General features: G+C 47.0%; 1 protein-coding gene across 11 annotated transcripts in view; it reads left to right on the plus strand.

Annotated features, from left to right (window-relative positions):
* PRDM16 (PR/SET domain 16) overlaps window positions 1–26,339 on the plus strand; it is a 289,107-nt gene that overhangs the window by 172,478 nt on the left and 90,290 nt on the right. For 8 of the 11 annotated variants that reach the window (XM_085509165.1, XM_085509169.1, XM_085509166.1 and 5 more), the window contains one exon: window positions 9,803–10,152. The exons of the other annotated variants lie outside the window; for them this stretch is intronic. In XM_085509165.1, the coding sequence (XP_085365291.1) occupies window positions 9,803–10,152 (350 nt within the window). The remainder of the gene's footprint in view (window positions 1–9,802; window positions 10,153–26,339) is intronic. 11 annotated transcript variants of the gene reach the window in all.

Consider the following 26,339-nt stretch of genomic DNA (forward strand, 5'->3'; position numbering starts at 1 on the left):
GGGGGGGAAAGGCAGCAAAAACTTTGAAAGCAGATTTTTGGAATTCTCGCCACGGTTTTGTTATCTCCATCACTTTGAATAGTCTCACTGTTGCGGCTGCTGCAGTGGGAGTTGTGCATTGATGGCACAGGGCACGGCTGGAGGGATGCAGTTCTTAACCACTGCTTGATCCACACAGCCAGAACATGCAGAACTGCTGCAAGGAGTCCTTCTTGTCCCTCTCACTCCCTTGCCCCAGTGCCTGTGTAGGTATCTGTGTTCACACAGGAACTGCATTCCTTCAGGTTTCCCTTTCAGCCCACTGTTTTTCTGCACAGTGTTCAGAAAGCTGGAATAGAAGCCGTGATAGAACAAAATAGTGGGGACTGCAGGCCAGAATTCGTGTGTTACAGTGACAGCTCCTGTCCAACTGTAGCAGGCACACATGGAGCACCGTGCAGACTGAAACCAGCAGCTCCCAGATGCTGATAGCTGGGAATTGGGGTTGGGGCATTCATTGAATGCACTGAGAGATGGGGTCAGTGGGAACTGTCTATGGGAGATAGCTCTGGAGAGGAGCTGTGGGCAAGTGGCTCTGCTCCCAGGGATGCTCTCACTGTCTCCTGTGCTGTCTTCTCTTAAAGCCAGGCTGTTGCATCCAGCCAAAAGTCCAGGGAATGAACTCCTGCAGCCACCCAGACAATTAGACAGCAATTAATACCTTGTGCTTAATGGAAGCGCTGCGGTCTAGCAGGTGACTTGATGTTTCTCCTTTCCTCCTTCTCTTTGTGCCTTCCCCCCTTTCCATGTGCAGCTTTTGCTCCACCGTTCCTATCCAATTTCTCCTTCCCTACCCCTTTTCTTTTCCTCCCTGCTTCAGCAGCTTAAAAAAGAAATAAACCAGCCCTTTCTTTGCGAGCCCTGTGGCTGTGCTCTCCTCTCCTCTGCTCGTGTCCCAGAGCCGTGCTCGGGTCAGCAGCGAGCTAACGCTTTTGTCAGCGTGATTAATAGCGCTGTGGATTGTCGTTAATTCACTGGCTAATGACTGCAACTCTGGCCGCTCCTGGAGTAATCGGGTGATGTATGTGGGGAGCGCGCACCTCATGGCAGAGGTGAAAATCATTTCGACAAGTCAAATATTGTCACAGGGAACAAATGGCTCTCCCTGTTAATAAAAATTAATGAATTTTTTTTACCGCTGGCCTGCTAAATGAAGCTGTGGAGTGACTGAGCGGAGGGGACAAGCTCGGTGGAATTAAGCACTTTATTTGATGGTTGAAACTATAAACATCTTTATGACGGTTGTGATGGGATGTGGGGTTTTGTGTTTGTTCCAGTGGGGTTTGTTCAGATGAGGCTTAGTGAAAGTTGTGTCTTCGTTTGAAAGGGAGAGAGAAAACAAAGAGGTGGATGTGATAACACAGAGGTGAGGGCTGGAGCTGGTGAGTGTGGGCACCTGAGAGTGAGGAGTGGTGGGACGGTGCCATCCTTGTATAGGCAGAACTCTGGGATGTGCAGAGCTGCTCCTTGGCCCAGGGTGGATGACTGTAGGGCAGTTGGGTTTGGCTTCAGGATGGTAAATAGGTAAATAAATGGTAAATAGGTGAGCCAGATTTCTCCTTCCCATCTTGCTCTGAGCACTGCAGTCTTTTGCAGCTGCTCCTTGTCCAGCCCTGACACGCGTCTCTTTAGCACGGCCGTGCGGTAGCTGAAGAGTTAAGGCACAAATAAAATCTCAAGTTCAGACTGTCAGCTTAGATAGTGCTTAGCAAGGGTCGAGGAAAAAAAAAAAAGAAGCCAGTTGTGATTTAGAAGAAAAACAGTGAGATTTGACCAATTCCATGGAATACCTTTCTTTGCCCCAGGGCAGGTGGAAGTGGTATATTAACCAAGGAATAGAGCAGAGGAGGAAAAAGGCCAAATCACATTTCTTTGAAACAAAGAGGCTTTTTACCAGGAACAAGCCTTGATAAAAATTACAGTGGCATCGCAAGTCATTTCACCCGCTCAGCCTGGGGCTATATTAAAGCAGTGAGGAAATAAGGGATGCAGCAGCCCTGAAATACAAATACAGTAGTCCCGGGAGCGTTTTTAGTATAAATAATCCTTTTTAGAATAACGTAGTGGCTTTAAATAGGGCCAGGTGGTGGGTGCAGCACCCGGGGTTGCCTTAGGAAGGGGCAGAGGTTGATGGGGCAGTGTGCTCTGTATGTGGGTATGGGCATTGCCAGTGTCCGTCTTGCTGAGTTGCCGTGTTCTCCCATACTGCCTCTTAGAGAGGAATCTAATGAAATCAGCTTAAAAATAATGATGTTAATGGATGGATCTTTCAAGCCGAGCCGTAAGAATACTTGGTGTGACTGGGAAGTTGAATGGCTCTAAAACTGCCACAGAGTTCCCAGGAATTGGGTGAATTTCCATTAGAGATCGTGAGATTCCTACAATTGGATCAGCTGTTGCTGAAAAGCTCTTTGGGCACATCCTGTAACCCATCAGCAAGTGCTCAGGAAGCCCAAATGCATGGCAATATTTGTCACAGTGCATGTGGTGTGACATCCCATTGCCATCAGTGGAACTGATGCTCATTCATTGGAACCACTCAACAGGTTTGTGTAGAATTCTTTTATTAGAGTAAAAGTTGTAGTTGATGAAAAATAACCTGAGTACGAGGCCTGAAATACCACCCTAGAGATTGAGCGTGTTTTTGCCTATCTGAATTATATATATATGTATATAAATAGTGCTTTGAGTGTTGAGGAAAGCACTTTGCAGTTGGTAAAAGCAATCCAAAGGCGTTTCTTGCTGTCTTTGCAGAGCTCTGCTGTGGCAGCATAGAATTGGTGAGCTTCACTGGAATGCTTTTGGCCGGGGATGGAAAACCCGACCGATGCCGTGGCATTGAAATGTGTGCCTCGGTGGCTCTGACAACAGAGCTCTGCTTTTGACACCCACCTCACGGCTCAGCCCTGCGTCCCGCATTGATTCACTGATTCCCTTTATTCCGCATAGTCTGCTGACACCGGCCCTTCCCTCCTCTCTCCCCCCTCCCACCCATGTGCCCGGGGTGTGTTTGTCTGGCTCACGTTAGGAAATAGAAATTGTTATCGATTAATATTAATATTTAGCATGTTTGTGAAAATGTCTTCCCCCACCGCTATTAATCTGCGGTGTTAATAGTGCCGGGAGTCCTGTTCTGGACCCGGGGGAACCCACAGTGAGCGGAATGACAATGAGACGGTGACAACAGCCCAAAAGCTTTCACTTGGCAAAGATGTGAATTCCAATTGCAAGGTCTCCTTTTGGAGGCTTGCAAATGCTTTATTCCTGCTCTGTGGTTTGACGTCCAGGACTGAGAGAAATGCCCGGCTCCATTTGTTAGTTTTTGGAGAGCTACTCCGGCTGCATTTATTTATTGATTCTAAATAGGTGCCGCTCCTCTCAGTGGGGAGATTATCTCGCCATCGCTTTGAAAGTTCCACTTTGCTGCATTTCCAACAAAAGAATTTCTACCGAACTGCAGCACTTCCACACTTTTATAGCTTTAAAACACGGGCTACTTTGAAGCAAAACTAAGCAAAACCGCTGCAAAACAATTAGGATTTTTCTTTCCGTATCGCAGTGTCGTCGCCTTCTTTCACCTCTTCCTCTCCAGGCTTTTGTTTTCTTACATTACTTCCATTTCAGCACTGGTTGGTCCAAGTGTCTGTGTCACACTCAGTGTGTTTGTTGCGATGCTTCGTTGGAGCTGCTCTGGTGCAAATAGTTGAGGGGCAGAAACCCCAAAGGCTCATATTTTTCTGATGGATTTAATGAAGAGATAATAGAGCCTGTTTTGGCTTCCAAGTGCCCACTGTGTGTCATCCATCCAAGTTCAAATATGAGACAAAATACTGAACACAGGGATCAGGTGGGGTGTAGCCACGGACAACAACATCCTCTAAAGACTTTGATTCTAAAAGGACCTGATGTGAGAATGCTTACAATGCTCAAACTGACTTATACTGGGAATATAATCCTGGCATTTAGTGGAGGAGCAATTTGGACCTTTTCCCCACTGCTTTTACTAGAAGCAAACGCGTGTTAAGGAGCACACTGAAATACTGTTTCAAGCCATATTCTTTATTTCTGCCAGCAGAAATCCCGCAATAAAAGAAAATGCTTATTTTTTTTCCAACCCAAACCCAAGCGCACTGTAAATCCCTGCTACCTGTTCTCCTTGCAGCGGCTGTTTTGTAGGACCTTCCATTTAACTCACCTTCTCTGTGCTCCTACACCTGGGACACAAGTTATCTTTGCATCAAATAACCCCAACTGCTTTGAGGGGTGTCATTACCATCAAGACCAAACAGACTCTGAGTGTGAAACCTCCATATGGTTGAGTTTCCTCCCAGCACTTTTCCTTCCCGTTCGTCCCGTCCCCTCCTGTCTCATCCCTCACTGTCTCCCTCTCTGAATAACTCTGCAGTTTCTGGTATTCTCCGGGACTAAATTGTTTTTTAATGCATTCCCCAATGCTTCTGCATTGAATCGGGGAAGGCACGTGCATTATGTCCCAAAGCAGCAATGGCAGAGCCCACCGGGGCTGAGCTATAGGCAGAGGCACCCACTGTGCAGTGATCACAGAGCTCCCATACAGGACGTGTTTCTAGGTTGCTCCTCTCTGAAATTCCACCCAGAGAAGTGGTAAAACTTGCATCTCCTCCTGACTTAATTTCAGTGGAGTAAATGAATAGGGAATTCTTCTATGTTGTGTATTGGGGTCACCTCATTGGAGTGGGTCAGGAATCCCAAGGCGCTGGTGCTGGATTGCTGGTCCTGGGTTATCAGGAAGGAATGGGGGACATTTCTACATGGTCTTTCCAAGGAAAATGTATGTTACTCTATAGGGCACCTGGTGCTGCATGGAAAACCTTTTGAGGTGCTGCTCTACATCCCAAGGCCTTTGCAGACCCACAGTGTGTGTGCTGCTCTGGCTGTGTGCTGCCTGTCCCATGCACAGGTGCCTGGGCTGCTTGGCACTGCACTGCCTGCAGCTGCAGGACAGCCTGCATAGAGCAGCGTATGCTGGATGCTGGTACACAGAGCTGCAAAGCACTCGGACCTACAGATATCAGCCTTATCACCCAGGGCAGACAGATAACACGTTAGGGATGAGCTTTCCCAGCTTCTATTGTATTTCAGCTGTGGCCATCAGGTGGCAACCTGATCACTGCGATGGTTTGCTGTGCAGAGCCCCTGCCTGCTGGGTGCTGCTGGGTGCTCCCACCCCCAGCCCTGGCTGGTTACAGGTGGGCAGCACTGAGCTGAGAGGCAGCAAACCCACAGCAGCATAAGTGCAGGTGTTTGCACTGCTGGCTGAACCAGGCTGTGATGCTGGCCATTCCTCCCAGCTCTACTGGGCTACAAAGCAGCCCTAAAAATGTTTGCTGTTGTTTTTCCTGATAAAAGATGCCAAGTGTGCAGCAAAAGGTGCAGATCCTGCAGTCAGAAACATGCACAGCTGCGTGTCCTGAAGGGGTGACACATCCCATGTCTTCTTGCTGACATAGCAATGCAGCTGGATTTCTTTCCTGTTTGGAAGCAAAGCAGGAATGCAGCATGCACCTGTAATCCTTCTCCTTGTCATTTAGAAAATGACAGCATCTGTGGTTTTGGTTGCTGTTTTTTCTTATCATGTATGTTGCACTAATATAAAAGCACTTCTCCAAGAGGGATCCTCTGACCTGGCAGCGCTGTGGACTTCAGCCCGCTGTTATTTCACACACAAGTGAAAATGGGAGGCTTTTGTGAGCATCCCGTCCTGGAGCCACCTGCCAAATTTCAGCCTGGAAAGTCACCGCGTGTCAGCCAACAGCACAATGCCATGGAGGATGACAAAAGTGTTATGGGCTCAGCCCCGCGTTCTCTTTGCTCTTAATATCCCCATTGCTCTTGCTGGGAGTTCTGCCTGCAGGAGGAATGGAGCTGTGGGCCCAGGGCTGTGTTTGCTTCAAGGTCGGCGGAGCAGCTCGCAGTGTGCACTGCAGGTTTCCCAGCTGGGATGAACAAGATCCTGGGGCACCTCAGCTATTTCCATAGCAGAACTGTATATTCTATACTGGCATTAATAAGCATATAAAAAAACAAATACCACCCCCCTCCCCCCCAAAAAAGCCCTCACCCTAAATCCAGCACGTTGTTCCTTTTACCAGCATTTCCTTTAACATTCAATTTTATCCTTTCATTACAGCTGCTAAATAGATTATTCATGAGCTCTCTCACCAATACTGAAGCAGCACCCGCATTGTTGCAGGACCCTCATTGGTGTCACACAGATTTTAAGCCTGTGCCCATATCTGATTATCTGTGGAAACAACCTTTCAATGGCTCTTTTTTAACAGAGTAATTTCGCTAGTGAGCTTTGAAGGACTAATTTTAGTTTCATGGCAATAACAATAAGGTCAAGTTGTATTTCTGTGCTGCTTTTCACATCAGCAGACATTCCGCAGTGCTTGCCACTAGGAGAGGGGCAGATGTAGGACAGCACGGTTGTCACCATTAAGTGACACACAAGTTGTGGGGAAACTCAGTGCAACTGGAGATGGGTTCTGAGCTGCAAAATGTGCTCTGCCTGTATGTTAGTACCTGTGTTACAGCTGGAGCAGCATGGAGGGGTGTGCTGGGGGGGACAGATGGCCCTGAAGGCAAACTGGAAGATGCTGCAATGATTGTAGCTCTGTCAGCAGCGTGATGAGCAGAAATCCAGGAGGTTTCATAGCACAGAATTAATGTGAGCAGATGGACTCCTCCCAGGTGTATGAGCTGTAATCAGAAGTAAATCCCAGCTGCTGAACCTGCCTGGGATTCCTGGAATAGCCGTGGCCTGGGGAGATGTGTGCACACATCTGTATGCTTTAGTGACATCTAGCTAACATCTGGGGAAGCTCTTTTGGAGCAGGACTCAGTGCTTCAGAGCTGAGCTTATAGTGAGGGCTACAGGAGAGTGCTTCTGAGTGCCCCTTCTGAGATACATACCTTGAGCTGAATCTCTCTGCCTTATTCCCAGCTATTATCGTAAGCATTTAAACATATCAGTGTAATAAAAAATAATCCAACTCACGATATCCACAGGATTCAACTGGGCAAAATTCCACCCGTCTGCCTTTGAGACGCATCCTTCCATCGTGTGATGCAGCTGTGTGCATTGGTGTGCATTGCTGTGCATTGCTGTGCAGCTGTTTGTGTGTTGCCCAGTGGTGATGGTGGTACTTGTGCTGGGAGTTGTTTCACTCCTGAAATGGTCACGTTGCATTCAATGAAGCTGCTTGGGGGAGAAGGGGTCACATTCCCTGTCCTGGGCCCTCTAAGGAGACTCATTTTAGTGACTGAAAAGGCAGAAGGAAGAGATTACCTGCGCTCAAGGACTTCTCCTGAAACACAGAGCGAGATCTGGGCTCAGCTTCAGAGTAAATTCAGATTTAATCAGAGTTGGCCTGATTATCCCGTATCAGAGACTGAATTAACAGCGCTCAGAAGTGAGGTGTCTTTATACTTGTGTCATTTGCAATTTTTCACAGGTCATGCTCCACTAAACCTAGTTTTGCTTTTCAACTCGGCTGGAATTCCTGTTTCTTAAGTGCAAAAGAGGCTAATCATAGAGGAGAAAATAATTTGACTTGCTAATACCAGGAGAGAAAACATTTACAGCAACCACAAGTATGTTCAGGATTATGGAGCACATAATACTTATGAAAGCGTGTTTCTGGTGACATGTTTGAGTAAGGAGGGTTGCACTTTCTAGCAGAGGAAACGTTTGTAGGCTGCAGCAGGCAGCGCTCTGTGCTCCAAAAAGACCAGAGTGAAAAAAGAGAAGTTGGCAAAGGAATCAAAATCCTCTTCTGTAGCAAAGCCTGCCACTGGGCTGCTCAGGAGTGAGCTCAGGAGAATCTTTATTAGGCATTTAAAGGAGAAAGAAAGAAAGGAGGAGATGTGCGCTGTGTACAGAAGGTACGTTCTGAGGATGCAGGAGATGCTGCTGTTGTGGTGGGCAGTGGGAGCTGGAGCTGTGCTGGGTGCTGCTTCCCCATGCAGCAGAGCTGAGCCATTAGCATGCACTGTGGGAGTCCCTCTCGATTCGCCGTGCCCACAATGGGGCGGTTGTTGGGCTTGTTATCATAGTGGGAGCTACTGCGCAATGAAAGCACAGTCATGCTGCCTCATGTTTAATTGAGAGATGGCAAATCTGTTCCCAAAATACTTCAGCTCCTTGTATTAGATGACAAATGTGTTTTTCTTTTCCCCTTCATCTGTTTCCCTCCCCTGCCCTTATTTTTTTTCTTCTTGGATGAAAAAAAAGCTCCGTTTCCGTTCTGTTTGAACGTTGTAGCCTCACAGTTGACTCCTCCTGGAAAAATCCCCAAACCTTATGACCCTCCAAGCCCACCATTTTCAAGTTCAACCTTCCCATCCCTTATGTACTGGCCTTTTGTTTTGGCTCTCCAGCATGCTGAGAACACCTCACCTCTCCTGTTTCTCAGGGTCCTTCCATCCCTGTGCTGATGCTTGGCATCATCACCGTCTCTTTCTAAGACCAGTTTAATTCCCAGAATCTGAGATGGAAATTTCAGCTGATTATTTGGTCAATGCTCATTGCCTCCTCAAAGCCTGCCTTTTTCCAAGGCACTTCATTCATCCACCTTGGTTGCTTGCCACCGCTTTTGCACCGTTCACTCTATTAAATGTGATTCTGCATTTCAGGGCACCTCTTCTAGGAGCTGTGCCTCGAGTCTACCTTCTTAGAATAATATTTTGGTGCATAACTAACCACTGTTTGCAATACCTTGAGGTGCTTTCCCCTCCAGTAGACACAGTGTCTTTTGTTTAGCATAGAAAAGTTGGGCACTAACAGACATACATTTTTGCTCTGTGAACTCTGGAATTGGAAGGAAATCATAGTGCACGCTGAGTTTCAGTTAATGGTGAAGTGTATGCTATGAAGCTGATGCACTAGCGAATGGGAAGACTTGTATTTTTTATTAATTCAGCATTAATTTGTGATTAATAACTATGGATTTTTTTAATGTGTAGCTGCACCTAACTTGTGCTCATTTCCTAATTGTTTGGGGAAAAAATGAAGCGTGGAGCTCCATGCAGGGTGCAGGCTGTTCACCTTTGTGTTTTCCTGTTTGGTTGTGCACCCCAAACACACTGCAGCGGTTCCCAGTGCTGTGTTGGGCACTGAGCTGTGGGGTTCCAGGATTGCCCCGAGGATGCTGAGCCCCACAACTCCAGCATTGCTATTGAAGGATGTGGTTTGCAGCTCTGCTGGTAGCACAGGCAGCTCCCACCTGCAGGTTGCCTCTCACTATGGGGCCAGAGCAAAGCTTAGGTGTGAGCATTGCCAATCCCAAGCATGGAGAGACTCTTTATGATTGATAAAGGAAGACGAAAGCTCTTCTGATGGCTAATGCTTTGTGGTTGTAGAATCTGAAGCCAGATTTTACCTTAATTACTCTTTTCCTTTCCTCTTCAAAATACACCAGCCCAGTTCAAGCAATAAGTGGATGCAGGGAGCCTCGAGCCCACCTCTTCTGTGTGTTCTTCCCTCTTTTCTGTCGCTGCAAGACAGCTGACACAGCTCGTGCTCCTTCCACCCCTAGCAAGCTCTGAGCACAGCATGATGTCCCCACCTCAGCCCCACCTCAGTTCTGTAGGACAGGATTACCTTCTTTTCCTGCCCTTAACGTGTGCGAGTTAGGCTTTGTGAAACTTTGTCCCGAGAAGAGATTAATTGCTGTTCACGTGAGTATTTCAGTGTGTTTTGTTCTGCTGTTTCCCCTTTTAGGTGACAGCGAGATTGTAAATAATATGTACGAGACCGACCCTGATCTCCTTGCTGGCGAAAGTGCAGAGGAGGAAACAGAGGACAGTATTATGTCCCCCATCCCTGTCGGACCTCCATCACCCTTTCCCACCAGCGAGGACTTCACTCCCAAGGAGGGCTCGCCCTATGAAGCTCCCGTCTACATTCCTGATGACATTCCAATCCCACCAGATTTTGAACTCAGAGAATCTTCGATCCCAGGGGCAGGGCTAGGGATATGGGCCAAAAAGAAGATTGAAGTTGGGGAAAGATTTGGACCTTATATGACAGTACAAAGGAGCACATTAAAGGAAACAAACTTTGGATGGGAGGTAAGCATGCCAAGTGTGGTAATCACATTCATTTGTCTTTGCAAACTGTTCTTAAAGCAAGTTGAGTCCCGACCGAGTGGGGACAGAGGTCGTGACTTTGCTAATGCCATATCCCTGAGTGTTTCGTACCCAAGGTTCCATGTAGTATTCCAAAAGCAGCAGAAATCCTTTTTAGAGAGCTGCTGGGGCTACAAATACTGCTCCAGCACCACTTGAGAAGGTTGCTTTCAAATGATGTTGGGTCACTCCTTAAAGTGCTTGTCATTTTCAGGTTGTGTTCAGAACTTGTCACAATGGGAGAAATATGATTAGTCGCGTCATGTTTTGTAGTTGGGTGTGTTACCTTTGACTTCCACTCCGTGTTAGCTGTGCAGGCACTATTAACTGGTCATAGAAAATAGCATGTACCCATTAACGCCCTAGATGTTCTTCAGCTCTTTCTCTGCAGCAAAGATAAAGGAATGCAAAAGTCATTTTCCCCCTCAGAACTAAACAAAACCCATCTTCAGTGGGAAAAAACAGCGCTGTCCCAAACTGCTGTGCCTTTCTCCCTGCTTGGGGGGGGATTATCCCAGCAGTCACTGCTGTATTCTTGGTTTGAAAATACCCAAACCTGCAAGGATAATCCTGAATTAAAGCAGGTTCTAAGCACAGCAGAGTGTAATATATGGTTTTACCTCCCCTTTCTCTGCCTGAAGCACTGATGCAGTCTCCCCCCTTGCTCGGCTGCTGCCTGGTGTGAAGCGGTCACTGCTGGAGCACAGAGGTGGGATGGAACTGAGAGATGCAGCCATGGCTGTAAGCGGAACGAGCTGGCAGGAGCCCCGGTTGCTTAGAAAACGAGGCCCCAGAGGCCAGCCTGGAGTTTGAAATGGTCTGATTGTATTTACATTGCTGGTTTTTGAAGTCTCGACAAATGGGCCAACAGCGAGGTGCGGTGAAGCCCAAGGATCTGTGTCCAGATGTTCTGGTTTGCTTTTAAAACGCGTCCAAATTGCATGAAGAAGAGGGGTACGCCTGCCATGGAAACAAAGCACAGTCCTGTCTTGTCAGCAGGGAACTCCTGAAGGGCTGAAATCAGAGTTTGGGCTGGTACTGGAGCTCAGTCCCCTAATGCAGGGGATGCACGGCCGAATTTCCATCCCTCACTTCCCCATACAGAGCTGCATTTGTCTGAGCTCGTCGTGTTGGCTTCTTTTCTTGTGAATTATCGTGGCAGGGTAATTACTTGCTTGGTGTTGCCAGGTCATCTTCAGAATGTGGGTTTTGAAGTAAAGAAGTTGAACAAAGTGTGCTGTTGATATACGGGCAGTAGTTGGTCGTGGGCAGCTCGGGGTTACCTGCTGGAGGAAAGCACCTTCACTTCCTTGAGGAATAGGCCATTCTCTGTAGGTGGGAGCTGTGTTTTCCTGGACCTTAGCACTTAGAGCTGACCTTAATCTTAATTAACTACATTTTAAACAAAGCTCTGTGGGGTTATTGTTTTGCACCTCTGTGGCTGCTGGAAGCCAGGCCAAGCTTGAGTAGTGCAGGTCCTTTCTTCTGTGTCCTTGGCGTAACTTTGTCCTTGTCTTTTACATTTCTGGTACAGGTTTGTATTTACATTCATGGTTTTAAGGACGGTTCCCTCTCTCCATTACGCACGGAGCGCCGGGCCTGATACAAGCCGTATCTATTAACTTCGGTCTCTATTGACTTTGTGATACTGTTTATTTTTGCGGTGTGTGCGAACAAACTTTCTTTCTCCGTGGCCCCTCTCACATTTCTGCGGTGCTTTTGTTCTCCTGTTGGACAGGAACATTTCCGAGCTGAAAGGAAGGCATGTTTGTCCTCCATCACATGTCCTCAAACACTGCCTTAAACCCACCCCGACACTCTTCCTTTGACCTTGCCTGTTCCTACAGGCACTCTTGAAGCCTTTTGCTTCCCAATATTCCTACAGCAGCTCAGAAACTTGCAGTCACTCCAAACCTTCCCATTTCATTGGAGAAAAATGCAGAGGTGCCTTTTGCTGAGCAGGAATCACTGGGATAAACGCTGCCTCTGCTTGATGTTGGCACCAAGCTGCATCCTCAGCATGTAGGGCTGCAGGAATAGCCATGGAGCCATGTCCTCAATTGCGTTGTCAGTTCTGTTAGTTACAATAGTAATGTTTATTTTAGGAAGGATAGTTGTTCTTTACACCCAAACTACCACTCATTGGTACGTCCTCATTGAGTTGCCTGTAGTTTATACTGCTGTCAGACCAACTCACCTGCATGGCCCTGATGCTGCTAATAGCAAAGAATGCTGCGTGGGCACCATCAGCACCATGCCAGGGTGCTGGGAAGCTGCAGCTGGTGCTGCTGTATAGGAGGCATTGCTGGGCTCTCAATGGCACACGGCTGCTCTATGAGCAGGTTTATTTTTGTGTGTGTGTGTCATTAATAATAATAAAAAAAAATCAATTTGGGACATCTGGAAGATCTGCTTAAGGGCTTTGGTTTGCCATTGATCTCTGCCCTGCCCCACACATGAGTGCTGCACAAATAGCTTCTCTTTTCAAGCCTCGGCAGCACTGGAGTTGTGAAAATGAAACCGAAACAGAACAGTAAACTGCATTTCTTCGAAGTCATTGGGAAGCATGGAATCCTGTCTGCAAACAGCTCTGCCCTTCCTTGAGCCCAATTGTGTGACCCTGACCCGGCTCTGATGTCAAACATCTCACTCCAGGAGGCAAAGAATCATAGAATCATCAAGGCTGGACAGGAATGCTGTTTGCTGCTACTGTCAGCTTGCTTGTTATTTCCACTAACAGCCTGAAAATTGATAGGGAATACAGAATGCCATGTCCCATCTTGAGAAAAAGATTTGTTTCCCATCATTTTGGGTGTCTTTGCTTTTAACCAGACAGGAGTGGGTGTGTTAAGGTGATAAAACGCTGTTGTTGTGAATTCCTTTGTTTTAATGCTCATTTTAAGAAGCTATTTGCTGAAACAGAGCACTGAAGTTCTGACTCTTAAAGACAAGGTTGGCTGTTATTTATTTAACACGTGCAAAACAAGCACTTTCCTTTCCATCAGGGCAAAGATAGAAACTGTCCCATGAAAGAGGAATAGCTGTGCATAAAATAAGAGCTGGCAGCTGAAGATGCAGCATTCTTGGCTTCACCTCTGGGCCAGTGGAAAACTGCTGTTTTTTGGGCGTGCTTTCTGGTGTCAGTGATTTGCAGGAGTTCGACCTCCTTGTTCCCACAAAACAGAGAACTTAAATGTTGGTTTGTTTTTAGAAGTGCTCATAAATGCCAAGGAAATGTGGCTTCACAGGGTTGGCATTGATGGCTAAGAGGAGAATTGTGCTGTATCTCCTCAGGTCTTAGAAATACTAAGATAGAAAGGGGACTGTATGCATTCTTTAAATGTGATGGCTGTGTCATGCTTCCCATTAGCAGAACATGCTGCTCAAATTCACTTTAAATGCTGATACAGTTTGTTAAAGAAAGTGTGTCCTTGTCTGTCCCGTTTTGGAACAAAATATAGGGCTTTAAATGAGCAGAGAAATCTCAGGACCTCTCTGTGCTCATCCCTTGCTCGTGTCCTTTGTCTTGCAGGCTGAAAGGATGTGATGACATTTCCTTGTGGCTATTCCTCACGCGTCTTCTGATTCATTCCTGTTCTCCAGCCTCTGCCTTTCCCTTTGGCTTGGGGAGAGCATAACAGCCTCTGTGGCTCAGGGAAGGGCTCAGGGATGGCTGCTCTCACTGCCATATCTTATCTCCTATGGGGAGCAGAGCTGGAGGGCGGTGTGCGTGGCCATGCCCTAAGTTACATGCACAAAGTGTGACCCATAAAAGGTTACTTTACCATTTCTCCACGTTCTGTCTGGCTAAAATAATTCTGAAGAAGCAGGAATCTGTGGGTTTGTATGGAATGGAGAACACACAAGCATGCTGGGACATCCCAGATGTGCTGGGAAGACATCCTTGGTACCTCTGTACTTAGAATCTATTGGTGCATTATAAGACTACATGTAAGCTATTGCTTTAGACTGAAGCCTGGGACTTAGGAAGGAGCTGCTCAGTGTACGGAGGGCAGATCCCACTCCCTACAGGTCAATCTAGAGGGTAGGGAGTGTTTGTATCAGTTGTAATGGTGGATAAAGGTGAAAAATGCACCTACTGATACCCAAAATGAAAGGACTGAAATGTGTATCCCTTGTACACATATCACCAAATGCCTCAATGTGGGGGTTAAAAGAGTGAGTCTTTTTTAGGCCCGGGAATGCCGAGATGTCTTGCTCTATCTTAGGCACTTCTCTCAAACATGGGTATATAAGGAATTAGGGAAAAAACAAGAAGAGACAGGGAAAGGGAATGACTAAGAATACCTCCTGATATTTCTCCCTTATTTCCATAAGGGGTAATAACTCATGAGCAATCCGGCAGAGGGCACTTTCTTTAAATAGAACATCCTGATTCACAAGCAGAAAAAGGAAATAAATATTTTCTTTTCGACTTCGAGACACATCCATGAATACCAGCTTCTGAAATGGCATTTTATCATCCACCCTTAAAAAAAGAAAGAAGGGAAAAAAAGGAAAGAGGAAAGAAAATCCCATGAATAACTCAATGTATAATGCAGGGTTTGAGAAAGCTCTTTCTTGTTGTCAGAAGACTTGCAGGATGCAGGGTGCTATTTCTTCCCATGGAATGTTAACCTTCCTAGAAATCCAACCTTTGTTTTGTCCTCTCCCAGCAGTGCAGGGCTGATGGGCTGCTGGAACACAGGAGGCTGCGTAAAGGGAATGGTCAGTAAGATAGAATTAAACCTTCAGTGTAGGTGGGACTTGAAAGGAGGCATCTTTCATGGACTGTTTCTTGGGCTCTGAGGTTTGGGACATCAGCAAAGCTTTCCATGAACCTCACTTGAGTCCCTGCTTAGTCCTGAAGTCTGATGGCTTTAAGTGAAGTTCCTTTACCTCAGGCTGTGCAGTGCAAGGAGCAGAGGAACAATGGGAGATTTTGCAGAGTAAAACATGAATCGCTTTTTTAGAAAGGGGAAATCACGTTCTCTGCATAGTTTGGCTCTGTCCTTCTCTTCCCATAGCAAACAGGGAGCAGCACCACAGATCTGCTAAATATAGTGACTCTTACTCTGTGGGTTTTTAGCACTTCTCACATTTTGGCACTTAGGTTGCTTCTCATTTGGCTCCAGAAAGGCAAAAGGATTTATGTTGTTGTACATAGAGACGAAAATGAGAAGTTGGGTCTATTGCTCCTTCTTAAGTAGTAGCACATAGTTGGGTCTTTGTTCCTCACCTGTTAACATCTCAGCTAATTATTCATCCTTTCCACTCTTTGTTTATTTCATCAGTGTGAAGTGCTGGGACCTCTACAAAATGAGACAACCCTTGTACTGAACGTTTGCAGCTTTGCAAAACAGGGGCTGTTTGTGCAAGGAAGGCGTGAAGCTCCTCCTGAGTCCCATTTAGGAACGTTTAGTGGCAGGAATATGTCTGCAGGAGGAGGAACAGTTCTGGGCATCGTGGTGTTGTTGGCAGTTTTACTCCTCATTGGGTGCTTTTCAACTCCTGGTGCTGCCTGTGCAGCTCTTCCATTTCCTGGCTCTCTTGTCCCCTCTGAAAGCAAACAGATAACGAGATGGTTTGAGGCACAGGGTTGAGTGGAAGCTGGTTACCCTAATTGGGTTCCAGCCTGATGACAGTGCGCTGCGACCATTTAATGTGTTTGCATTGATCAGAGACATGCACATTCAAGTGGGCCGGGTAAATAAAGGAGAGGCATCTCTGCAGCAAGGCGAGTCTGTGTGTGTGTACACACAGGGCCCCGTCGGAACTTGCCATCACTTATCCTCTGTCTCAGAAATGCACAAAACGTGCTTCAAAAAAGGAAAGTGCTTGTGAGAGAGGAGCATTGCCCCGCAGCAGACGTCCTGCTCATGCACACGCTCCAGCAAGGCTTTATGAGGGTAATGAAGGAAACCTCCTGTAGCTGCTGGGATGGGGTGATGTGCAATCAGTGATACAGCGGTTTGGAAGCCCTGTTCTCTAAGAAATGCCTTTGTTGGAAGTGTTTTGTACCCCCCCCTGCGATGGGAGCTCAGCCCCTCATGCCCGTGTTTGCTCTGGGGTGCTTTGCTCAGCACAGAAGTGGCATTTTGTCCCTTTTGATCTGATTACCAGCAGTATGTTTCCTCACTGTCAGATAATGCCCGGGCAAGTCGTCGCTTTAATTGTACATCTCATTGTGCCATCCCTGTTCAATCATGTTCAAAAATACCTACATTTCACCCTTGTCCCCCACCTCCCTTTTCCCATTTAGATCTCACTGAAGTCCATTCTCCCTTATCAGCACAGTAATTTCATGAGCAGAGCTAGGATTTCTGCCGTTTAGGCCCCGGCCATTGTCTGTCGCAGCTGCAGTCAAGATAAACCCTCACCCAGAACAAAGTTGGAGTGACCTTTTACAAGCAGAATCTGCCTTGTTTCCCTCCAGACTAATTTATCAGCCTTCATTTCAGCCTAGTCTCTCAGCAGAGGCCTGAAAGAACATTACAGAGAGCATGAATGAACAGGGGGATTAAGATGCTTGGCTAGTCCCTCTTTTTCATCAGACACCTTCTGGATTTACTGAGATGTAAGCTGTAAATGACCGTAAGTGGTGAACTGCCTTAAACTTGCAGGAAGGGAAAGGGAAGGGGAGGGGGGGGGATGGCTGGCGGGGAATCGCCAAAGCCAAATGTTTGGGAAAGAAGAGGTTTGTGGGGATGTGGATGAAGCCTGTGCTGGGTCTGGCACTCACTGCACTGCCAGGACACCAGGGTCAGCACTGCATCCCAGGCAGAGCAGCCGGCAAGGTGTCCTGTGAGTTTAAATCAACCGGTGTGTGGACTTAAAGCAAACAGGAACAACTGGATGACACAGCTGTCTGTACTGAAAGTTGAGCAGCAGAAATGTCAGTGGGAGAGTGACTTCAGTGCTGGGAGAGAGGTTCTTTTTAAGGTGAACTTGGCCACACGACATAGCAGATCCACTTGGAGGGATCCGAGGGGCTTGCAGTGAGGGGGGGAACCAATAGCAGTGCCCTGAATGAGGGGAGCTGTTGGATCGACTGTCTGCACAGTGCAGGAGCTGCTGTGCTGGAATGGGGTAATGCTGCTCCTTGTGCCACGGGACTGCAGACTCTTTCAGTTCTCCCACCTTTCAGCTTTCTTCTTGTTTCATTTAACGAAGCAAAGGGTCGATAAACAACTTGGAAACATCGCTGTTAAAGCACAAGCTGAGGGGAGGCAAAAATCCTTGTCTATAGAACTTGAATCATTGCAGTGGATTTATTTTAGTGGAGGTGATCTGAAAGCTTTTGCAAGGGAAGAATTAAACACATCTCAGGCAGCTCAGCCTTTGGGATCAGTGGTGGTGATGGTTATTCTTCCTGCATTACTGTATGGGGATGAAGAAGAGGGAGGGGGCAGAGGATGGAAGTGCAGGGATGTGGATCAGGGCACGGTCAGTGGACATGGTGGGCTGGGGGGCTTGGGGGTCTTTTCCAACCTCAGTGATTCTATGGTTCTATCCTGAAGCAAGTACTTGTGGTTCAGTTGGTGTGAGGTGATGAGGAACCCCACTCGTGTGCTGGGCGATTACATCTCAGTAAACACGTTTAAATGCACTGCTGGCTGTGAGCTGCAGTTGGCAGGAGTAGGAATGCAGCAAATTCAGAACGTGACTGATAAAATACTGATACTGTATCTTTTAATTTATTACCTGTATTACCCACACGCTCAGTTTTCCACTCCGTTCTCTCTCCTTCACGAGTTGTGTTTTCACTAGACTGGCATTTTCCTACTCTGATGAATTAACTGTCAATTGAAGTTAGTGAGATAAATCAAAACAAATGGACACGCTGCTCCATATTGACTTTCTCACTGCCTGATTCTGAAAACCACTTTGAGCACTTTGCTGCTATTACGCTCGCTTGGTTCTAAGCAAATGGACAAGAGGGAAAGAACTGGGGGAGGTGGGTGTTTAACAGCCATCAGTTCCATTCCCACTATCTCTGCTTCATCTAGGATCTTGTCAACAGTGAGATCTGCAGCATAGAAGACACTTGGCATGGAGTAAGGAAATAAAATGCTAAGTGGCTTCCAGGAATCATGCTGTATTAAAGGCTGGGTCTTTTCAAGTGTGGTCTTAATTCACTGGAAAAGTGTCCTGAGGGATAACTGTGGTGGTGCCCAAAGGAGAACCTCGTGATCAGAGCCAGCCCAGGCTGTGTGCAGGACAGCCCCAAGCAGAGTCACTTCTCTGGCCTGAATCCACAGTTGTGTGGGAGTTTTCTGCCTATAATTACATCGTTAGGGGATAAGGGACCTGAAGGTGTCAAAGCCTTTTATCTCAAGACAGAGTCATTACTAGCCTGGTTTACTGTCTGTGCAGGCAGGTTAGTGCTGATCAGGTATCCAGTGACTGGGGTCATCTGTGTCCCTAATTAGACAAAATCAATCTGAGATGCACACGGCTGACATGGTGGGAGTCCCCGGATGAAGTGCACGTGGTGCTTGGGTGCAGGCATTCCTCCTCATCCTCAGCCCTAAAGTGATGTTTGTTTCTAAGTATGAGAATAGGAAATCCATCGGTGTGTCTAGGGCTGCGTGTATCCAATGCCAGCCGTACCTCGGGCTGACCTCGGTTACTCCGCGTGGTTTCAGCCAGAAGAACAAGCATATTCCTGTCATACGGCAAGTGTTGAAATTCCTTTGTTATTTGTTTACTTGTATCTTAAACATCTGCGCCGTGGTGCTTGGCTTTGAAATGCATTCTCGATGAACCCGATTATTCTTTCACAGCCATCCCCTGATTGTGTGCTGTGCCTTCATCCAGCACCGCGTGCTGCAAACTGATTTAACACCTTCTCACCTGGAAGGGATGCTGTAAACTTTAATTCAAGAAGTAAAAGGTTAAAAAGAAAAGTACGTGCGGAGGAATGGATGGTGGAAAGGGGTAAAGCCTCTCAGCAGTAGGTTAATTGGAGAGTGGAATACCAGTGTAGATGGGAGCACATAGTTTCCTTGGACAATGTGCTAAAGAACTGGGAGCTGGGAAGGACCAGCTGGGATTGTTAGTGAATTAGCTGAAGTCAGAAACCGCTGAATGGAGCAAAGAAGTAAAGGGGAAATGAAGGTTAGGGTATAATTCAGTCTAAATTAGGTGGGCCATTCACAATGCATAAAAGGGCTCTGAGCTTCCTTTCTTGGGGAAAATGGGTAGGAAAGCTCACTTTTATTTGGATGCGGGCTGAGTGGTTGATTTTAAGAATGTGCATACCTAGAGCCTACTTTTTGGAAGTGCATTATCCCACATGAGGCTGGAGGAAGCTTTGAAAATGCCATGAGCCTGAAAAGACAACGGATTTAATAAGACAGAATCGCAGCCGTTACGCTGCAGAAGCACGTCGTTTTAATCTGCTATGAACTGAAACAAATTCTCTTCGCTTATTCAGTCTTTGCTGGCTCGTTTTGAAAGGTGAAAACTCTGTGTTTGATCACCTCTGAGCCCCTGGTGCCCAAAATCCCCCCCGGTTTTGGCCTCTCTCTCCTTGGTTTTGAAGAAATTATTAGTAGTGCTGTGGTTGTATTAATTTCTGTCTCCAAAAGGTTGTGCCATGGAAGGGGATGTTGCAGTCGCAGCAAAGATGATTGGAGAGAATGGGTTTGTTCAACCTTAAATCATGAAAAGCAGCATTTGTGGGAGGGGAGAGGGAAGATGTAAACTGGCATTGTAGCTGACTTGCTTTATTTAGTTATTTGAAGTAGGGAGAGTCTTGAATGAGCCTTGCAAAGCCAGCCTTCCAGTCGTGCTGGAGAGGAAAGCAAAGGACCAGTCCCTTGTTGTGCTAGTAGAGTCATGCGTACATCCCAGAGCACCTCCCCAAGCATTTCAGTTGTCAGATGTTACACTTGTACAGTGCGTGCAGCTTTGTGCCTTATGTGTGAGTCACTGAGAGCAGGCAAAGCCAGCTGGCTCAGGTGCAGGAGACAGAGAGTGGCCGTTCCAGTGTGATGGGAAGAGCTGTGCTGCATCCCCACTGGTGTTGCTGCGTTGGATTTGAATGGAGATGTTCAAACTCAGTTGCCCTCAGTTTTCCTGTTGCCTCCATTGTCTGTTTGATGACAAAAAATCAGCTTTTAGCAGACATTGGAGGTCAGTCTGTACAATCCAGCACTGATCTGTGTGTTGTCTGTGGGTACAAAGTGACGGCAGCACCCACTGCAGGGATGTGGGCTGTGCAAAGCTCTGCCTGGGTGATGCTGGCTGTTATGTGCATCATGAGCCTGTTTGTGGGCACGTGGTGCTGGGTCCCTAATTAAATAACTCATCTGATGGGTGCTATTGTGGCTTATCAGGAAGAGCTTGGTATGGATGTGGTACTTGGCTGTGATCAACCCCAGTGCTGGGCTGTTGGGACTGGCTCCCTGTGCTGCTCCTGGTTACCTGCACGGCCCAGCTCACTTCTGCATTCCCTCTAAAGGCTTATGTCAAGCTCAGTCAATTTAAATGAGATTCAGGGCTGGAACGGCAATAAGTGTTCAATCAAAGTATTTGATAAATCACTTAAACAATCTCGCAGATTGCAAATTCTGTAAATGCAAGTTCTGCACTTATTCAAAGCTAGTGGATGTGACAAGACTAAGAGACAGCAAAGTCAAAACAGCAGGGAGAAAAACTCGGATTGTTTGATGAGATTAAAATGCCAGCGATTCGAGTGGCAGGCAGGTAGGGCTGTGCTGCTGGTGGAGCTTTCCAGCCAATACTCGAGCGTTTACAAGGAGAATATACAGATGGGATAAAGAAGAGAAGGCTGATTTGATGATTGCAGCATAATTTTACCTTTACTTCAGGGTATGTGTGTTTTCCTTAATATCTTGAATGGCATAATTTAGATGGTCAGGAAAGTTTTCTCCCTTATTAAATGGAATGACAAGTGACTGTAGGAGTGGGAGAGGGGAAATCTCAACAAACCCCAGATGCTTTGAATGCTGAGCAATTACTCCCAGGTAAGCTGGGCTGCAGCTGAGCTTCCTTAGGGGGCAGTTACTGTGAGAGGTGTCTCCTCCTGAAAGGAGAAAGCAAAGTGTAGAAAGCAGCTCTTGGATGTGACTTTATAGAGGTTTGTGACCCAATGCAGACAGGAATATGTCGAATGGTGTATGTAATGATTGGGTTTTTTTTGTCTACAGTTTTGATTCTCTCAAAGAAGTATGGAAGAAATTAAAGCAAATCAAAGCTTGCTGAGCAGCTTCCAGAGTGAAATCTTTTGCTTTCTTCTGTAACCTTTCTCCTCTTTATTAATGAAGGAAGGTTACCAAATGGTGATGGAGGGGAATGCAGTGTTGCCAGTGCTGACACAAAGGGGAGAAGCAAGGTTGGAAATCAGGGTTTTCATTGTCACCAAGAGGAAAACTGCATCGCTGCCTATAGCAGGGGTTTGGGACTGGGTGATCTTAAAGGTCCCTTCCAACCCAAACCATTCCATGGCTCTGCAGTTCTGTGATGTTAGATTGTGGCCGGTGCTGATGTTCAGCGTTTTGTTTCCATCTAAAACCGGGTTGGTTTGATGTGAGGCTGCCACAGGGACTCATGCATCACTGTACATCACGTAAGAGGTAGAGCTCCCTTCTAACCCTGCCCTGCTGCCAGTGCCTTGCTTTGCTGTGTGTCTGCAGCTCTGTCTTGTGGACTGGGAGAGGTTAAGGCCGTGTGTGCGCAGGCGTGTGTGAGCGTGCGTCTGTTGTTTCTTTCTTCTTGAAATGCTTCACCACAGTAGGCAAAATGGATGAAACATAGAAAAAGAGAGACAATAAATAGTTTCCTAACCTGGCTCGGATAATAGAGAAAGTTCGTTAGATTTATTAATCCTCATTTTCCTTTGGACTGTCAGGCTTAGAGTGACAGTAAAAAAGCTTGTGACGACTTTGGCTAATTTGCACTCCATTCACTTTCTCATGAAAACCCATCAGGATGACTGAAGAACTGCTCTGCAATTGACCTTATTCAATGGCAGAGTGATATACTGGGAAACAGGCCAGTTTTTACAATGCCGAAAAGAGCAAATTGGACGGAATCTTTGTTCCTCTCTTTTTTCCCCTTTCCTTTTTATGCCAGTCTTGCTCTAGTTAAGCTCTCTCATTTGTTCCAGCAGTAGCTCCAGGGCTCGGGTCACCCTCTGTGGCTGCCATCGCAGGTGATCGCTGGGCTGTCGGCCTGGCCGTGGGGTGGGGGCACATTGGAAGCCCCACAGAGAGGTGCCCAGAGGGGGCTGCTGCCCACGAGCTGCATTGGGGCTGACTGGGGGAGGTGATGGGGCTGTGGGGTCTCAGCGGGGAGGGGGAGGGAAGGCTTTCCTTGTGCATCTGAGAAACTTTGTGCTCCTCTGTGTGTGCTCCAGATCTGCCGTTGTCCTCAAATGGAAGTTGAGATACTTCAAGTGGGTGGAATTTGCCTGGTATATAAGAGAATGGCAAAGCAATTTGAGCCTGGGGACCTGGGCTGCTGCTGTATGAGGGGGACATCCTCCACCCACGTCCCTTTACATTGACTGAAATTACCTTTGTTGCACCTTTGTTTTTGGGTTGTGGTTTCTAAAACAATTTCTGGCCAGTCAGTTGTAGCCATAAGGTACTGAATAGCAGTAAGTCCAAGATGTTCTGCAGGTCCTTTGCCACTGGTGCCACACAGAGCGTGCTGTGTGTCACCCTCTGCACAGCAGTTTTCCATGGGGTGGCCACAGTGCTCGTATGATGTGCTCCCATAGGAACAGCCTGTTGGTCAGTCACTGGAATGGGCTACAAAGGGATGTGGTGGAATCACCATCCATGGAGGTGTTCAGGAGCCACAGAGATGTGGCAAGAGCTCACAAACCCCATACATGTATGTTTGGAAAGCAAACCAACAGAGTGTGGGCTGAGCATCGTGTGAAAGAGCAGAGGAAAGAACCAAACCTTCCAACAAATGTATTTCGGCCAAACGTTTTCTTGAAGGAAGGAGCAGCGATGACCCCATGGGGGTCTCCTCAGCCTGCAGGATCAGCCATGAGCTGCCCAGCTCCATGTGCCCCACGAGGCCGTGCTCTGCAGCCCTGCACTGCTGGCACCGTGCTGTCAGCTCCTCGCCCTCCTCCTCCGGTGCCCTCAGGTCCTCCAATTTCCCCTTCCCTCTCTATCAAATTCTGCCCATGTCCGCACCCTCATTAATCAATGTCAAGTCACAGAGTGTACAACAAGGGCTGTATTCTTCAACTGCCCCCTCAGCCCTCATACATCCCATTGTTCCAAAAAACTGATTCAGATGGCAAGAAAACAGCCGATGCAGCACATAAAAGAGATGAGACAGAAATGAAAAGAATCAAGGAGGAGAAAAAGGGGGGAAAAAAAAAAAAAAAAGAGGAGGCATTTTTTCCCCCTGAAACACTCGAATAAATACTCAGCAATGATAATTTAAATTATTCATACATTTATGAAAACATCCATTGAAAAGTGAAGTGTATGATGCTCTTTGTCTACTTTACTTTGTCTCTTGTTTGTGATTAACCTTTACTGTAACTTGGGCTGGCAGTGCCACGGTCACAAAGAACAGACTTTTCCTTCCATGGGAAAAAAATGTTTCATCGTCCCCAGATGAAAAATTAAGTGGAGGTATTTAGTGCTGATGTGGCGATTTGTTGCGCGGCGTTAAAGATGCACTGTTAGCCACGTCTGTAGCGCAAACGCTGCTGCTTGTAAGAGAAAAAGGAATAGAAACAAGAGACAAAGCCAGCTTTTTAGCAGCCTGCTCCCTCCCAGTGTGGTTTGACATATATTTACTCGCAGTGCTGTGACGTCCTTCAGGAGCCGTGGAGCTGACATCCATGGTGCGGATCTGCTGCCCTCAGATCTGTACATGTAGGAGTACAGACGGCGTCTCAAAACACTGAAGTGGGTAAAAGGGAAAGCTGGGCTGCTTCAGTTTCAGCTTTTCAGGTGAACAAACTGTGCAGCAGTTATTCGTAGAACAGCAGTAATGATTTCATCCGAAAATGCGTGACCTTCCAGCTTGTACAAGTCCAGAAAGTTGTTTCTTTTGCCTTTTAGATGGACTTTTTTTGCTCCAGCATTGTGGTCACTGGCTGGCTTAGTAAAGCTCCGTTTGTGGCAGGATGAGTATTAGAATAGTAAATGCCCATAGCCATAAAGAAACGAATATTGGGAATAAGAAAAATAACTTGGGAGGTTTTGGAAGGCTCCGAGCTGCGGGGATTGTATTTTTTTGGTGTATTTCTCAAATTCTTACTTTCAGCAGAGACCAAAAGAAACAGGCAGAGCGAGGCTTCTCTTATAACTCTGATGTCTTGCTTGTAATTCATCACATTTCCATCCAACTCCAAACTGGAGCGGTCTGGATAGTGTCACATAATCTATAGATAATCATCCAAAACATTTTTATTCTCAAGTGAGCATATTTCGTCCTGCAAATATGCATGTGTGCCTTCCATAACTGGCTGATTACGTGGGAGGGGAAGCCATTGTCTAGCAGTCAAAGCCAGGGGATTTTGAGCAAAGATCCAGTTACTCTTGTGTTGACTCTGCAGTTGACTCTCCGAGTGACCTTGGACATGTCACTTATCCTTTGAATGCTTCGCTTCCTTCTGTAAATGGATATAGCAGTTTGGAAGTACATGCAGGAAAGTGTGTCTGGAGCATTCTGAGGTGGTCCATCCTCGTAGGTGCTGCTGGCTCTTGGCACTTTGTCATGGTTTTGTTGATGTTGAAGCTAACAGTCTTTGGAGCAATGGGGTTTTGCTGAGCATCATCGCTGTGCAGCTCATCCTGGGAATCTTGTATCTCTGTTCTTTCTTGCCCCATTCAGTCAGTTTCCACTTCTGTATTTTACCTTCCAGTTTTCAGCTCTTCTGCCTGTCGATTTCTGTACAAAATGACCCTAAAGCCCTTTCTTTGCATCTATCATGTCTAGGATTTACTGCTTTTGTATTTTAATACTGCCTCTGGATTTGCCTTTTGCCGAGGTGAAGCACGTGCCCTTGTTTCAACAGAGAAAAAACCCATTTTTAGTAAATCCACTAGTGGATAAATCTACTGAAAGAGGCTGTCAGCCATAGGATACAGTATTTATATAGAAAGTGTGGTGGAAAACTGTATATTAAAAGAGGAAAGGAGCTGGAGTAAAAGTCCTAAATCAGACTTCTGGCAGCAAACTGTCCTGGTGTGTATTTCTTGTTTGACTGTGATTCCTTTTGCTTGGAAATCATCCAGGAGTTCCTGGCTCAGTGACCTGGGATATTTTTCAATGTACAGGATGGATGGAGCAGCGGGCAAACTGCAGAAGGGTTTCCTATGGGTATGGAGAGACATCCCAAAGTTTGGTTCCTTCTCCCAGCTGCTTTCCATCAATCCTCCTTCTGCACTCCCAGCTCCTCCCATATCGCCAACCTTTGGGTTTGCTTGGCTATACAGGACTGCTTTGTTAGCGCACAGCTGGGCATGAGCAGCCCGTTATCCCAGCAATGGGAGGTGCAGGGAGAAAGGTTTTTGTCCTGTGCACAGAACACCCCTGTTTTGGGGTTTGGATGAAGGTGAGCTAACTGGGTCTGGTTATGCCGTATGCGATGTGGTCACACTGCAATTCACAATAATCCATAAGGAGATGTTGCACCTCTGATCGTTTCTGCGGCTGAGGAGCCAAACCAATGATGTGTTCAGTCCTCAGATGGGAGAATTCAGAGGGAGCAGCCCTAGAAGCTTCGTATTGGGGCAGTCCAGCCCTACAGCCCTATGAGCCTTGTGTTGGGGCAGCCCTGCTTGCCCCACTCCCCACAGCCCAGCGTTGCCCTCGGAAGGGCTGGCGCTGATGGTGATGATGATGATGATGGTGGTGGCAATGCTGCCCCGCAGGGCTCCCTCCTCCCGCCCGCTGCCGGGGCCAGGCTCTGGGAAGGTGGCCAAATGCCACCGGGGACACTGGAGCAATAAATCATCCTCCTTCCAACATCTGCAGGCCCCAAAGGCTACAGCCCCTCGCCGATGATGATCTCGCCTCCCACCCCCTGCTTTTTATCCTGTCCCTCTCTGACAAAACACCTATTGTCGCAGCCTGAGTGAAGAAGAGTCCTTTCTGCTGCACAAAGGCTCTCTGAAGCC

Source organism: Coturnix japonica, chromosome 9 (genome assembly GCF_054131305.1).
Source record: "Coturnix japonica strain WE chromosome 9, WE-NBRP24, whole genome shotgun sequence".
NCBI lineage: Eukaryota > Metazoa > Chordata > Aves > Galliformes > Phasianidae > Coturnix > Coturnix japonica.